The sequence below is a fragment of the Microcebus murinus genome, chromosome 12 (genome assembly GCF_040939455.1).
Source record: "Microcebus murinus isolate Inina chromosome 12, M.murinus_Inina_mat1.0, whole genome shotgun sequence".
Taxonomy (NCBI): Eukaryota; Metazoa; Chordata; class Mammalia; order Primates; family Cheirogaleidae; genus Microcebus; species Microcebus murinus.
Window position 1 is genome coordinate 86,344,785 of NC_134115.1, and position 16,066 is coordinate 86,360,850.

General features: G+C 58.0%; 1 protein-coding gene across 1 annotated transcript in view; it reads right to left on the bottom strand.

Moving 5' to 3' along the window:
* NIBAN2 (niban apoptosis regulator 2) overlaps positions 1-15,449 on the bottom strand; it is a 53,699-nt gene extending 38,250 nt beyond the window's left edge. The window contains exon 1 of the mRNA XM_012771992.3: positions 15,199-15,449. Within this exon, the coding sequence (XP_012627446.1) occupies positions 15,199-15,253 (55 nt within the window). The 5' untranslated portion in view covers positions 15,254-15,449. The remainder of the gene's footprint in view (positions 1-15,198) is intronic.
* Positions 15,450-16,066: the final 617 nt, after the last annotated feature.

Here is a 16,066-nt window from a genome sequence, read left to right on the forward strand (position 1 = left end):
TGGGCTGGGGCCGGGGCCGGGGCTGGGGCCGGGGCCGGGGCTGGGGCTGGGGCCGGGGCTGGGGCTGGGGCTGGGGCTTCAGCCCGCCAGGCCAGCCCAAAGTCACACATCAGCACCAGAAAAGGTCGCCTGCCCATCATGCAAACCAAGGCTGTCACCTAAGCTCAGATCCTCAGTTTCTCTTCCTGCTAGGATTCTGTCAGATGATATGGCACCTGCAAAGAGCCCAGGAAACCGGAGCCGGGCAGATCCTGCACTTCAGCCTCCCGGGCCTGCTCTGCCAGCCACTCACCTGGGGCAGACACCACACTCTGCCTCTGTGTCCCCATTAGAAGAAAGGAAGCCAGTGACCCTTGTCTCAAAAAGGGACTTTTGGAAAACAACTACCAAGTGTCGTGCACGTGGGAGGTGCCATTGCTTTGGCCGGCACGAACCCTGGCAGAGGTTTCTGGGAAGTTCTGGTTCCCCCAGTGCCTGAGCTCTCTCTGCTCTGGGCCTCGCTCCTTCTTCATTCATTCACCTGAGAGGCCCCCTCCCCTAACAGGCTTTCCATGAGTCTCCAGGCCTGGGCCAGTGCTGTTCCCTGGCTCCCAAAGACCCTCCCCGGTGCTCCACACTGGGTCTGTCTTCCCCAGATGGGCATCCTCAGTGGGGCGAGGACCACGGCCACCTCCCCACATGGCACCTTCTGTCCCAGCACAAGGCCTGACACTAAGCAGGTTCGCAAATGGTGGCGGAATCAGTGATTAATCCCACGGAATGATTAAAGTTGTCCACACAGCACTGTTTACAATGCTGAAAAACAGACACAACCCACTGCCCAGCAATATGGGTTTGGTTGAGCAAGTTAAAACACAGAATATCAGGGTGTAATGGAATGTTCTGTGGCCATCTGACAAGCTGCAGGGGATGACATGTATGCAGATGCCCACAACCCCCTATGAAGGTGGAAGGACAGATTATGCATCAGGAAAATGCCTGAAAGTCATTTCCGGGTGGTAGGATTATTGTTGACTTGTGTTTTCTTTCTATTACTTACCTGTATTTTCTAATTTTTCTTTGATCATTAGCAATCACTTATGGAACAATAACAACACTAATAATAAAGCCGGAAGCTCGAAGTTGAAAGGTCAGGCTTCCAGCACTGGGGGGGACCTGTTCTTTCTTGGATGCTGGCAGGTGGGAGCCACAGCAGGTCTGAGAGGAAGGTCAGAGCTCACTGCCAATGCCGGATCTAACACCATCCTGTTGATTGAGTCTAGGCTGCCAGGGTTCCTCCAGGAGGGAAGCCCTGACGCTGGCAAGGGACTGGACCCTGAGGGCAGAAACTCCCTGAGCATTTACTGTGTGCCAGGCACTCAGCATGGCATCCCTCACAAAGCTCACCCCCTTGGAGGTAGTTACAACCATTCCCACTTTACAGATGGGTAAACAGAGACAGAGAGCTGAGGTCACAATGAAGACAGGGAAGCCCTGAGCACTACAGAAAGGAGTCCTTGACCTCAGCCTGCTGTATCACACACCTTCGGCCACCCAAGTTCAGTGCCAGGTACCAGCATCCCATGCACATCAGCAGGAGGCCTGGAGCCACATCTGCTGGGAACAGTGGGCAGGGACATCTAAGGGCTGGAGAGCTGACGGGTCACAGACTCTCCCGGCTGGACAGGAACCCACCCACTCCTCACCATCCTGATGCCCCCACCCGGCCTTCCGCACCTGGCGTGGAGAGAGACTCCGTACGGATGGAATCAATCCCATCTCTGGCTTGGACCACCACAATCCCACCTGTCCAGGGCCGCAGGTGCCTCAAAACTGGGCACAGGGTAGTGGCCAATAACATGTTTGTTGCTGTTCTGACCCACGGCCGCAGAGGTAAAGGCCTCTTTCTGAAGTCCAGCTAAGAAGTGATCATGAGACAGGGCTCCCTATTCCCTAATTTCTTCGTCTGGCACTCAAGGCTGCGCTCAGCCCCCTCCATGGACAGGCGGCCGTCTGTGCTGGGCTACCCGCTGCACTTGCCTGCACCCCAACTCTGACCTGTCCTTTGAGATTCAGCTCAAACGCTCTCCTTCCAGAATCTTCCCTGCCCTCTTCTCTCTGGAGCCAGCCTGTGCTTGCAACACCCTTGGGGCTCTTGTCAGGCCAGGGTAGCTCAGATTCTGGAGTCAGACAGAGAAATGAAATTGTTCCAAGAAATATAGTCAATAAAGTTATTCTGGGTTGGGCACTGGAGTTCACATCTATAATCCCAGTACTTTGGGAGGCCGAGGTGGGAGGATCACTTGAGGCCAAGAATTCAATACTAGCCTGGGCAACATTGCAAGAACCCATCTCTAAAAAAGTAGTAATGAAGAAAAAACTAGCTGGGCATGGTGACACACACCTGTAGTCCCAGCTACTGAGGAGTCTGAGACAGGAGGATCACTTGAGCCCAGGAATTTGAAGTTACAGTGAAGTATGATTGCGCCACTGCGTTCCAGCCTAGGCAACAGAGCAAGACTTTGTCTCTAAAAAAATCTATTATTTTACCACCCCGAAATAATCTCTATTTACGTTTTGGTGAATTTCCTTTCATATTTTTTTCTGTGCCTATACAGATGTACACACTTTCAGACATACAAAACTATACCTTCTGGCCAGGTGTGGTGGCTCATGACTGTAAACCTAATACGCCGGGAGGCCAAGGCAGGAGGATTGCTTGGCGTCAGGAGTTTGAGACCAGTCTGAGCAAGAGTGAGACACTGTCTCTACTAAAAATAGAAAAAATCAGCCAGGTGTGGTGGTATGCACCTATAGTCCCAGCTACTAAAACTTTGGGAGGCTGAGGCAGGAGGATAACTTGAGCCCAGGAGTTTGAGGTCGCAGTGAGCTATGATGATGCCACTGCACTCTACCCAGGGTGACAGAGTGAGATTCTGTCTCAAAAAATGAAAACACCAAAATCAAAACTACATCTTCACTTTCAATGGCTACATATTATCCATTAGAACAACAATACTGATACAGTTTCCCTTTTCACCATGATGCTATAATGTAACCATGTTGTTACCAGTTATGAAATAGATTCTGGGCGTGGAAAGCCTGGGTGGGTTTCAGGCAACCTTTGTGCTGCCCAGTGCTAACTATGAAGTGTGTGAGGAGGGGGAGGGATCTCCTGCCTAGCCTTTAGAACTAAGGTCCCGACCCCCAGACTGGCACCAGTCCATGGCCCGCCAGGAATAGGACTGCAGAGCAGGAGGCGAGTGGGGCGGGCGGGCGGGTGGGCAGGCGAGCAGAGCCCCACCTGCACCCACAGCTGCTCCCCATCGCTCACATCACTGCCCAAGCCTTGCCCCCCATTAGATCAAGGGGGGCATCCGACCCTCATAGCAGCTGAACCCCACTGCAAACTGTGCATGGGAGGGACCCAGGTTGCACGCTCCCCCGACCCAATGGAAAAACTATCTCCCATGAAACCAGTCCCTGGTGTCAAAAAGGTTGGGGACTGCTGCTTTAGAGACCCCAATGCTTTAGTCATAGCAGCTTCCAGACGCCATGCTTCTGTCTAGGGCAAAAAGGAAGGATTTCAGGGCTACAAACCCAGCTTCACTGCAGTTGCACAGTCCCAAGGCTAAAACCCAGATGCCGGCCCACCCACCCTGAGCCCTGCGTGGGGCCAGTGGCGGGACCCGGGCCTCATGGCACCCCTCTGAGACAGGCGCCAAGGAGCTGAGACACCACGTGGGGAGGGACTTGCCCAGACCTGAGCCCACCCACTCAGTGGACCCTGTTTCCTCTTCTGTGACCAGAGAGCACGCGACAGGCATTGCCGGGAAGATCCCACGGGACACGTGCGTGCTCTCTAGGAAGAACGGTCATTTCTTCACAGCAATCTGCTCTCTGATGATGACTGAATTGGCGACTGGCTGGTAACTATGTGTGCGATGTATCTGTCCTGCCAAGCCATGGGCTCCACACGGACAGGGCCCGGGCGAGCTCGGCCGGGCTGTATGGGCAGTGCCGGCCCAGGGCAAGCGCGTGGTGGGCGGTCAGTGGCTGTGTGCCCCTGTGATGCTCAGTGAGCCGGCGGGGGCGCCAGGCCCGGGGCCCAGGAGTGCCAGCCCTGCCTGTCCTGCTCAGGGCTGCAGAAGGGCCAGGAACAGACAGGAACACAGAGCGAGGGTCAGCCTGCCCCAGAGCAAATCCCTTGTCCAGGCCTCTCGTGGCCTCAAAGCCAGGGTCCACCTGGGGTGCGCCAGGCGGAAGGCAGCTATGAACGAAGGCAGCTGTGGACGGCGGTGGGTCTCAGATGTGGAGGGCAGGGGTAAGTCACGGGATGGGGGTGCCTCTGAGCCCTCCTGCATCTGCCCCCCTCTGCAACTCCCCCTACACACACACTCTCTGCACCTACCAAGCCCCTCATCTAGAGAGCTTGGTCCCTACCCTACAACTTGCAACTGATGGCATTTATTCATTCATTGGCTGCTAGGAGATTAAAACAATTCACACGGATCAATGCTGATTACAGTTACCAATTCCTGAGCATTCTCTGGACTTTACGTGCATAATGGAACAACCTTTACATGATGTATGTATTACTATTATTCCCATTTTACAGCTATTGAAACCAAGGCACAAGAGTCACAGTAACTGTCCTGGGGCACTTGGCCAGTAGCTGGTGGAGCAAGCTGACCTGCGAGGCCACACTGTGCCCAAGGCCACGCTGTCCACCGCAGGGGAGCCCCTGGTGAACCAGCCAGGTGCTCACAGCACACAGGAGAATTAGAATCCCAGCCAGGGCTGGAAGGGCTAGGAGGTGGGCTGGGGAGGGCCACGGTGCAGGAGCCCAGAGGTGGGGTCGGCCCAGCCTGGGGGACTAGGGAACAGCGCTCCTGGCTGCTGGGTGGTCTGTGAGTCCCAGAGGGCTTTTCAGGGCCTGGAACTTGACCGTAAGGACACAAGAGAGCCTAGAAGGGTCTGAGCAGGGTGACACATGTTCATTGGGAAGGTCACTCCACTACCAGAGGCTCTCATCTGACCCCTCCATTGAACCATGGGGGAAACTGAGGCCCAGAGTAGACAGGAGTCACCCAAGGCCACACAGGTATGGGCAGGTGTGAGGCTAGACTGACCTCCCATCCACAGAGCTGGACTCTCCTAAGCAGGAAGAGGGGAGGGGTGGGGCTCCAGGCCAGGCAGGCCCTCAGCCCCAGCCTGCAAGGCAGCACAGAAACAGCTCCTCTGTCCCTGATTCTGTCCCTGATTCTGCCGTGGTGTCCGCAGGACCGCGGGAAAGCTGAGCCGGGCAGCCTGCAAAGGCCTGGCCCGGACTGGAGGTTTGGCCTCTCAGGACCCAGCTGACTCTTGGGTCACTGAGAAAGTAACCCCTCTGCTCAGAGAGAGAGGCCCCTGCCTCTGGCCAGAAAGAAATCAAGAGACTCTGAGATCCAGCTGGCCTGAGGTCAGGGCGAGAGAAAGGGCCTGCTGTATTCAGCCACTGGGCTCCAATCGTCCCATCCTCCCCACTCTCCCTGAGACGGGGGATCACCCCCACTTTAGAGATGGGGAACTGAGGCCCGGAGAGGAGACACCCCTTGACCAAAGTCACACAGTGGGCTGTGACTGTCGGGCCCACCCGCTGGAAGGAAAGGCGGCCCCTCCCCCGCCCCTTTTCCTGGCAGCCTGAGATGCGGGCGTGGGGCGGGCGGGGCGCAGCTCTGTGACGGGACACAGCACCCCACTGTCTGGTGCGCACAGGCCTGGGCTGCCCCAGACACAGGCTCGTCTGTGAGGCGGCACAGGGCCTGCTTCTCTCCCGCGGCTTGTTTACTCCGTTCTCTAAATTATACCCTCTGCGCCCCACCCAGCCCAGCCACGCTTGCCCTGACCATGGCTTCGCTGTCTGGGGCGGTCTGGGGGCGAGAAGTGGGCGAGGTAAAGCTCCGTGCTGGGTCAAGGGCTCAGGGCTCCACCTCGGTCCCGCAGCCCCGAGCCCGTGGTCGCACCGTCCCTCTCTCTGGGCCTCCGCTGCTCAGTGATGGGAAGGAGCGGGGACTGGTTAGAAGGGTTCAAGGGGTCCCCCTGACTAGGAGGAGAAAGGGTCCAGGCCTGAAAAGGAAAAGCAAATGCTGCCCGTCAGCAGCTCTACACTCAAAGCAGGGATGGGGGGCAGCAGGGCCTGGACTCCCCAAAGTTTAAGCTCTACTCTCTTTTCTCCCTCCAGCTCCCAGGGCACACCGCTCTCAGAAAGCAAACCAGAAAAAGCAAAACAAAGAGCAAAGCAGGAGTGCAAGTGTCAGCTCCCGCCCACCCTGGCTGCCTGGCCCACCCCTTAAATCCGGACAGGCCGGGGCAAATGACACCCACCTCCCCGAAGAACTCAAATGCAATTAACTGCCATTTACCCAGCACCCAGCACCCACAGACAGGGACCACCGGGCCCATTTTACTGACAGCTGGGGCTCCAAGGACGAGAGTAACTTGCCCAGGGCCACACAGCTCTCAGTGGCAGAATCCTACTGCCACCCAGCCAAGGCCAGACACACTCCTCTTGAGTCAGGCTGACTGAGTGTTTAAACCAACATGCACTTTGGGAAACATAAAGATCCATTGTCTTTGCAACTCAAACCACAGAGCACCCAGCTTGATGGGAACTTCTTGGCTGGCATGAGTTCCATGAGATCAGGGCTCCCGTCACTGCTTCGGCCCCAGTTCCCAGCTCAGGCCGGGCGCAAGACGGCTGTCCAGGGAGGCTCTTCCTTCAACAGCCTCATGCGATACCTAGTCGTTGTACCCGCTTTGTGCCTTCAACGCAGCCCAGGCCCGCAGGCTCCCAAGAGGTCAGAGCTGGATGGGCACTAGAGACAGGCCAAGGGCCCACAGCACAGAGAGGAGGAAGGACTTGCCAAGGATCACCTGGCACCCATCCCAGGGGGCCTGCCTCCAATCCTGCACCCTACCAAGGGCTCCCAGCACCAGCTCTGGGGTGGTAGCCTCCCTCCTGGTCTGCACCCACAGACGACTCCCAGCAGGTGGAGTGGATTAGAGGTGAGTGGAGCATGAGAGGATGGGTAAATTTCCTGCCTAAGGGACTCCTTTTCTAGAAAGTACTAGCTTTACAAATTCAGCTGGACACAAGTAGCTCTGCTCAGCTGAGGTATGGGGAAGATGGACAGCTGATGCAATTGGCTTGGCCACATTCTTCCTTGGCCCCTCCTGGGTGCCCAGGCACCCACTGGAGCCCCCACCACTGCACTTGGACCCCCACCCAGAGCCCTGGCCCACGCCCTGCACCATTGGTCCCCTAAGAAGAGAAACTCCCTTAGCCAGTGTCCTACACGGACTACACACAACAGTAACCGCTAATGACACCAGGAACCAGTGTGTCCTTAATCACAGAGAGCTCAAGCCTCATCGTCTCCCTGACATCTCACAACCACCTGGTGGATCTGGGCTGCTGTTGTGCCCACTTTACAGATGAGAAACCTGAGCCCAAGAAGGGAAGGCATCTGCCAAATGACAGGGCAGTTGGGACAGGCTCTCAAAAGCAGGTCCTTGGATCCCAGCCCTCTTTTCCCGCTGCCCATGGAAGAAAGGAGGTGCTCATATTCAGGGCTGTAGGAAGAGAGTGAGTCTCCCATCATCAGAGAGGTGGAAGCAAAGGCTGCAGGACCACGGGCTGGACACTAGCCTTGATAAAACAATCTATAGGATCCATCAGCCCTGTAGGGCCAAGGGTGGTGGACATCAGATCACCCAACCCTGCGTGTCTCCATTACTGAGGCCTGGCCACTCTACACCCCCCCAGGTCCCTCGCTATGTCCCTCCCCCACCTGAAAATGCCACAGAGGCCTCCCTGGGACCCTTAGGACAAAGTCCCTTCCTCTCCAAGGCCAGCCCCTGTGACTCCTTCCATGTCACTCATTTCCATCCCAGCAGACCAGCCCAGCCCACCCACTAGGCGCTCTCCCTCTTACACCTTCTTACAGAAGGTCTTCCCCTCTGAGCACGTTCCCTGCCCTGGGAGGGAGACCCAGCCAGGAAACACCGCACGGGCAGGCACCACGCGTGACTTTGTGCATCATCGTGCGTCCCTGGTGCCTAGCACAGTGCCTGGCACACAGTAGGTGCTCAATAACTATTGATTCAATGAATAAAAGAAAGAAGGGCTGAGTGTGTCTGAGGCCAGAGCCTCACAAGCATGCATCTCCACCTCTACATCATAGCCCACCCACTCCTGCCTTTGGAAGACGCCTAGGGACCCCTAGGAAAGGATTTTCAGTGGCAGAGAATTCCCAAGAGCAGATCCTGGTCTTGAGATCACAAAGGGAGAGAAAAGGCACAGAGAGGCATGGCCATTCGGTCAGAGTCACACAGCAGATGGTCAATGGGACCAGGGTTGAGACTCACAAGTCTAGCTCTGAGCACGTGGCAGGCAAGGGGGCATGTTCCCATCTGCCTTCCCCCCCTTTATCCTCTGTGCCCTGCCGAGTGTCAGGTGATGCTGTCGGATGACTGACTGGCTCTGCCGTGCAACACGGCTCCCTCTCACCACCCTCCAAGTGCCTGCTGAAGACCCCAGGTGTCCAGGGCCACGGAGGCACGCCAACTCCCCGGAGCACAAGACAGGGTGCTGGGGTGCGTGAGACCTCGGGACAGACCTGGCACATCCCCCGGGCATCAAGTTTGCTCGATAACGTAACAGTCAGAGCAGCCACCACTCACACATTCTCAGCGTCCCCCAGACCTGTGCTGCAGCGCCCAGGGCTGTCACACTTGACCCTCCCAGCCTGAGAAGCCGGAACTATCATCCTCTTTCACAGAGGACACTGGGGCTCAGAGAGGGTGCCCAACTTGCCCAAAACCACCAGTCCATCCATCTAGTGGCAGACCAGGACTCTGGCAGAGCCCAGGCGATCTGACCGCAGAGCCGGCCCCGAAACCCCTCGGGTCCCTGCTTCCTTTACCATCCACTGACTCACCAGGCAGTCCCCTCACCTCCCTGGGCCGGAGGTGGTACATCTCAAAAAAAAACAAAAACAAAAACTGGGACCAGTCCCAGGGGGTGGACCCAGTACCCTCAAGGGGCGGATACTTCCTGTTCTTCCAGTTCTAAAATCTGTGAGATCAGAAGCCTTCTGTGACTCAGGCCCTGAGATCTACCAGGACAGGGGCGCGGCTTTGCGCCACCTCAAGGGTTTTAAACCTAGGCATCTGCTCTGCTCCTTCCTTAAAACTCTGCCCAGCACGGTCTACAGAAAACCCTTCTTCCTCAGGCAGAGAGTGGGTGGGGGTGGGGCAGGGGAAGGAAAAAGCAGCTCAGGAATTTCTGCAACCGCAGGAGGATGCTTGCAGGAGACCCAGGGTGAAGTGAGTCATGAGCTCTGCCCGCGGGGGAGGAGGGGGCGAGCAGGAGAAAAGGACCGAGTCTCAGGCTGAGTAATGGCAGTGGGGTACGGTGCATCCTCTGGGAGCCTCTGACACCCGCCCCTCTGTTCCCACTGGGCTCCTGCTCCTGCCTCTCCCCACAAGGCATCTGATGGCCTCTCCTGGGGGCCTTGGCTATTGTGCCCCTGCCCAATCTGGGCACCAGGCACTATGGAGTCATAGTGGAACTTGGTTTGAAGAGCTAAAGCCTTGGACTCCCCCACTCCGGGCCTGACACTGAGATAAGGACTCAGTGAGATAACACAGGCAAAGGAAGGCCTGCCACATAGTAAGTGCTCAGTTAAACTATAACTAATCTTCACAATTATCATTCGGAGCCCTCCCTCCTCCACCGATCACCATTCTCGGACAGATAATATATCCCTTCCTGCATGTCACAGGCTAGGCAGGCAGCTAACCTATGTGGCCATGCACCCAGAAGCCATGGTCACCAGTCCCCATCCCCAGCTCTGGGTCGGCCCCTTCGAGCCCTCCTGAAAGGATGCTCAGAGATGTCAGGGGCTCCCAGGAAGGAGCTTCCCTCAAAATGCCCAGGTTGGTGGAAGCAGAGGGTGGGGACAGTCAGGCTGGGGAATGAGGCTGTCTTCAGCAGGGAAGGCGACCAGAGCTGGAAACGAAACGCACTGCTCAGTTTGCCCCTAAAAACCAACATGTACGAAACAACCCAACGTCCAACTTTAGGGGAAAGGCTAAGAAAATTTCCCTCTGTCCTCTGTCCAAGAAGTGGCCTTTGGGAATGCTTCTAGGGAGGTTTTAATGACCTGGAGAGATGTTTATTAGAAACCATTTAGGGAAAGGAGCAGACACAAACTTCAGTCATGGTCCCAGCAACACGTAACAATCAACGCAGGAGGGAAACGAGACTAAGAATGAAGCGGTTGTCGCAGGAGGATGGTGGCTGAGTAATTCCTGTTCTTGTCTTTCAACCTCATTCCTCAGGCAGCAGGGAGGGCGGGCTGTGGCCCAGTTGGGGTTTAGAAAGTTCTCTTTCCACATGTGGGGAGGACTGGAAGCCCAGAGGAGACTGGGGCGGCTCAGGGCAGGCGAGGCGGGTGCTCGGGCCCCAGCAGTGGGAAAGCAGCAGAGGGGACTGAAGGAGGCTGGAGGGAGGGGTGGGCAGGGTCAAAGCCAACAAAAGCACGTTATGTAAGACCAGACACAAGAGACAGCAGAAGCCCCAGATGCTGCACCCCCAGGGGCTGACCCAGACCTCGGCTAAGGGCAGCAGCCCAGGCCTGGGCACTGCTTCCGGCCAGCCTGCTCTCTCTGCAAAGCTGGGGACAATGAGGAAGCCACTCACCAGGGTGGGGTGGCCGAAGGCAGAACACTTCCATCCTTTCACTCCTGGCACTTACAGCCACTTCCCACATGCAGAGAGGTAGGTTTTGTAAAACCAGTCTCAAAAGAAGCATTATTTGTTTTGCTCCATGCATAAACGAGATACCCCTTTTCTCACATCTGATTGTCCAAAAAGGTGACAATACTCAGGACTGAGGTACGCCTTGGCAGGAGGGTATCAAGTGTTTGCTGCCTCTTCACAGGCCGAGTGTCAATAAATCAGAATGTCATGCAGGAGTTCTATTTTGAGGCCTCTCTGATACTGGGACCTCGTGCACGCCAGCAAAACGCCAGAACTGACCCGGGGTCCATGAACGGGGGACAAAGTACCCTGCACACAGAAAGGAGCCACCAAGAAAGGACGAGGTAGACTTGTGTGCTGACACAGAAAGATGTCCACAACTTACCAAGTGAAAAAAATCAACCACAGAAACATACAATAGGACCTGGTCTTATAAACAAAGCCACAGAGCGTGTACACAGAGAGGGATACGTCTAGAAACGGCGACACATGGAACTTGAGGGATTTCTTCCGGGCCGTGGGATTGAAAGGAGAAAGATGGAGTGAGCTTTCTTCTTCTTCTTTTTTTTTTTTTTTACTGTACCCTCCTAAATTGTTTGCGTGTGCATTAGTTTCACAATGACACAAAGTCAACAGGAGCTGCCTAGAGGTGGGACGCACCGGAGGGCTGCGACCGCTAATGGGCACAGGGCTCGCTTCAGGGGTGATGACGGTGCTCTAAATGGATACAGGCAATGGTCGCACGGCTCTGCAAATGTACTAAAACCAGAAATGGACACTTTAAGAGGGTGAATTGTATGGCAGGTGAACTATGTCTCAATAAAGCTGCTATTTATTTTTTTACCCTCCTTTTCACAGGCATTGAGAAACTGCTATTAAAAAAAAAAGTAGCCAGGGGAAAGGTGAGCAGGGCAGAGGGAGGAGCATAGCACCTGCTACCTCCCCCACCTGCCTGCTCAGGTGACAAACCCTGCAAACCCTACAGCAGTGTGTGTGCATGCAGGGAGTCCTCCCACAATATCTGAGTCCCTCAAGGCTGTCCTAGCAACAGAAAGGGACCCCCACCCCAGCCAAGGCCAAGTTTCCGGCCAGGGGCACCCAGGCCCTCACCTGCTGCAGCTCGGTCTGTGTGGCTCAGGCCATATGCAAAGAAACCCTCATACAGCTGCGAAGCCACTCATGGCCCACATACCTCCACTTTCTGGTCCTAGCCTTGCCCCCTGGGCCATGTGGAAGGTATGGGCTGGCCTGACCCAGCCACCTGCCCCAAGGCCTTGTTCCTTCTATTTGTCATGGGGGTCTGCCATCACTGCATCACTGCCCTCCAGACCCATGGCAGGCGGCCCACATTCGCCTCACACAGTTGCCAAGGCAGAAGGATCACCGTAACCAAGGCTTCTGAAAACGCAGGTGGATTCTCAAGTCTACCCTGACCCCAGGGACTGGACAAACCTCAAAAAAATAGGGCCCCAACCTCAGCTGCAATTGCCACCTTCAGACTCCCAACATCCCGAAGACATAGCCCACTGGGCCACAGGAGAACCTAATAACAGAGAGGCAAGGACAATCTCAACGATAACAGCTGAGCACTTCTTATGCCCCCGGCATTGGGCTGGCTTCCAACCCGCATTGTCCCATAAATACTCCCCTCAGCCCCAGCAGGCAGGCATCATTATTATCCCCATTTTACAGATAAGAAAAGTGAGATTAAGGTGCTGGCCCAAGGTCAAGTCAGCTAAAGCACAGAGTGAAGTGGTTAGCTGTGTGACTTGCGCTTTGTGTTTTAGGACTTTGAGCAGGCTCAAGTCTGGAGATTTAGGGGGAAATTTGAGATTGTTAACATTAGGCCCTCAGAGCTAGAAGGGACTTCAGCCATCAGGTGGCACACCCTCTCTGGTTCACAGCTAGGGAACCTGAGACCCAGAGAGTAAGTGACCTGCCCACGCCCCAGGTTACTCAGGCCTCCTGGCTTCTGGATCCGGGCTCCTTCCTCCCTCCTATAAGTGGGAGGGACTCCTCCTGCCCCCCACCCCCCAGGGGCTGCTGGTGTGGGAACAAGCCCCTACTTGCCAGGGGCTTTGAAATCCCAGGATGAAAGGTGCCCTGGCAGCAGAACAGCGCTGTGGGCAGGAGCGCACCTGACCTTTGCCAGGACTTGCCGGCAGGCTGCAATCACCTGCTCACCTGCGCGGGGCGGGCACAGCGCTGCAGCCAGGTGCCAGAGCCCTCACGGGCCTGGGAGCTCCAGTACTGCAGGAAGGCGTATTCCCGCCTCTGACGTTTCTACTGGGGAGGAGAACCAGGTCCCAGGTGGGGAGGATTCCGGAATTTTAATTGTCTGCCATGGAAGTACCCAGGGCTCCTTGGGTGGGGCGAGAGCCCAGGCTCACTGGGGTGGCACAGGCACGCCCTCATTCCCCTCCTCGGTCCCTCCAACAGAGATTTCCCAGGCAGCTCACTTCCTCTGGAGGGTGCTGGGAGGCTTCCTGGCTCCCCCCTTCTAACCTCTCCCCCTCACGTGTCAGGAGTCCCTCAGGTGAGCCTAGACCAGGAATGTGAGGCATTTGAAGAGGGTTATTATTAGCACTGAAGTGTTGAGAAGAGAGAGGCCAGCAGGGTCTGAGCAAGCACAACCCTCTTCCACCCAGTCTGGCATCTGCAAAACCAACCCAAGCCTCCCCAGGAGAGGACACTTCACCTTCTGTGGTCTCAGTCCCTCCCCTATAACACGGGGGAGAGGAGGGTGGGCTGGCAGGGCTCAGTCCAGGCGGCAGGAAGAGGAGAGCCAGAGCTGGGTGTGAGGAGAGGAAAAACCCCACAGAAGGCACTGCGTACCCCACCCACACCCAGGCCGGGTGAGGGGCCTACAGCAGGCCCTGAATGGAGGGACTGTTCCAGAGCCCCAGGAGGTTGCCACGACAGGGAGGGGACAGGAAGACTCCGCCCTGGCTCTTCCTCCTCCCAGCGTCCAGGCCTTGTCCTACAAGGAGGCTCTCCAGTTCTTAACCCCCTGCTGCTCGGAGGCTAAAGAGGGTCTGATTCATCTCCACGTCACTCCCACCCCTGAGCCCAGCCCCAGGCCTGGCCCGGGGGAAGCTCAGGCCACCCCAGCCCAGGACTATAGTCACTGGCAGGCCTCCCCAGCACCTTCTTAGTACCCAGCAAGGGTGGGGCTCTGGGGACAGGGACTAAAGGGACACCTGGTCAACTGCTGTCAGGGGTCCCTGCTCTCAAGGGAGTGTGGAGGCCATGGCTGCTGAAACTCTACAGGACATCAAGATAAGAGTAGGCAGACACGGTGCTCTGGGCCCACTGGACAGGGAGAAGCAAATGTGGCCATGAGGAACTGTCTCCTCTCTTCATGGGCTGCCCCCGAGGCTACCTGCCCCGGCTCGCCTATGCCAGGTCCTGTACTAAGCAAACTACATAAATGAGTTGACTTAAGTCTCTCAGCAACTCATAATAAGGAAAAAATCATTGACCCTATCTTAAAGAGGAGAAAACCAGGGCGCCAAGACATTAAGGGACTTGTCCAAGATCAAACGCCTGGGAAACAAACGCTGGGATTCCACCCAGGGCAGCCTCGCCAGCCGCGAGGTCTGCCAGGGCTGAGTTTCTCAGGCAGCCAGAGATCCTCACCGGTCTCCCCACTCTCCAGGGTCTGGGGGGAAAGGAATGCAGGACCCTGCTGCAGCCCCGGCGCTTCCCCAGGAGCCTCGGGGACAGCTGCCCTTCGGAGAAGCGGCACCGCGCAGTGACAGGCTGCGAGCAGGGCTGGCTGAAGGAAGGGGCTGAGGCGGCTGGGAACTGGCCCTGCGAGGGCCCCGCTCTGGCAGTGACCAGCCCCTCGCCCCCGCTGCCAGCAGGAGCAGCCTGCGAGTCTGAGCCGAAGGACATGGAACCCCACGTCCTCCATGCCTCCCAGTCTTGTGCCTCGCCCCACTCTCGTCGCTCAGCCTGGGCCCTGAGAACCGGTTCCCTGGAAGCCTCGGCCACGTGTACCAGGGCTGGGGCCGGGACAGCTAGGGAGGAGGGTCAGGACGCGCTGTGTGGGGGAGATTCCAAAGAGGGTAGAAAGTGGGCTCGGAACGCTTCTGGGCTGGGACAGCCAAGGGCGGCCAGTCTGCGACCCGCGTTGGGGGATCGGACAAGACCGGGCTCCGAAGGGGTTCCGGTAGGGAAGGGTCTCTGAGTCCCCTCAAGAAGCGGAGGGCGGAGCTCAGAAGCGGGCGGGCAGGGGCGCCCAGACTCGGAGGGAACAAGCTCGCGCGCGGGGCTCGGCCCCGGCAGCTCCCGCTCCGCCCGGCCCGTCTCTCCGGAGACCCCGGCCCGGCGCGGACGGCCGCCTCGGGGGGCGTGGCCCGGGGGTCGCGGCAGAACCCTGGGCGCGCGCGGCGCGGCCAGACCCTCACCTGCGATCTGCTGGCGCCGGGCGTCGTCCAGGTGCGTGGACAGCAAGTCCCCCATGGCGAGGAAGAGTCGCGGCCCGATCCGGCCGCCGCCCGCCGCTGCCCGTGCTGCTCAGGCGGACGCCGCTGGCGCCATGGAGCCCGCCACGCCCTGCCCCCGTCGCCCTGCCGCCCCCGGCCGCGGCTGCCGCTCCCGCTCCGCTCCGGCCCGGCCGCGTCCCCGCAGCCTCAGCCTCCCGCGCCAGCCCGCGCCCGCTGCCCCGCCAGGCCCCGCCCTGCCCGCCAGGCCCCGCCCCGGGCGGGCCCCGCCCCCTCCCGGCTACGGGCGGGGAACCCGGGCTGGGGACGCCGGGACCGCCGGGGAGGCGCAGACAAAGAGAAGGTCCCGAAAGGGAGGCGGAGGAGAGACGCGCAGAGAGCGCACCCGACCCCGACCGAGGCGAAGAGATGGGGCTGGTGGGGCATCTGAAAGAACTGGGGGTGCCCTGGGGGGCTCCAGCCTTGGGGACACCCTCCCTCCTCTCCTGCCCTCTGTGCGCGGGAAGAGAACCATGCCGAGGAGGGCGTGCGGGAATGGCAGGGGAAGCCTAGGCCGGCGAGCCGGAATTTGCGTTCGCCCGCGCTCCTCCCGCCCTCTGCTCCCTGAAGCGCTCCCCCAGCCCCCAGTCCTGCCCGCGGCCGGCTGCACTCAGGAAGTTCCTGGCCTTGATCCGACCTGCCCCCGAAGGTGTGCCGGCCTGTCTTGCACAATAGCTGTAGGAAGGGGCGAGGCGGGGAGGGCTCTGGCCCAAAGGCACCCCAGCCCCAGTGCCGGGCGGGCGTTACTCAGGTCCAGCATACGGGCCGTGCCTCACTCGGGAGGCAGCTTGTG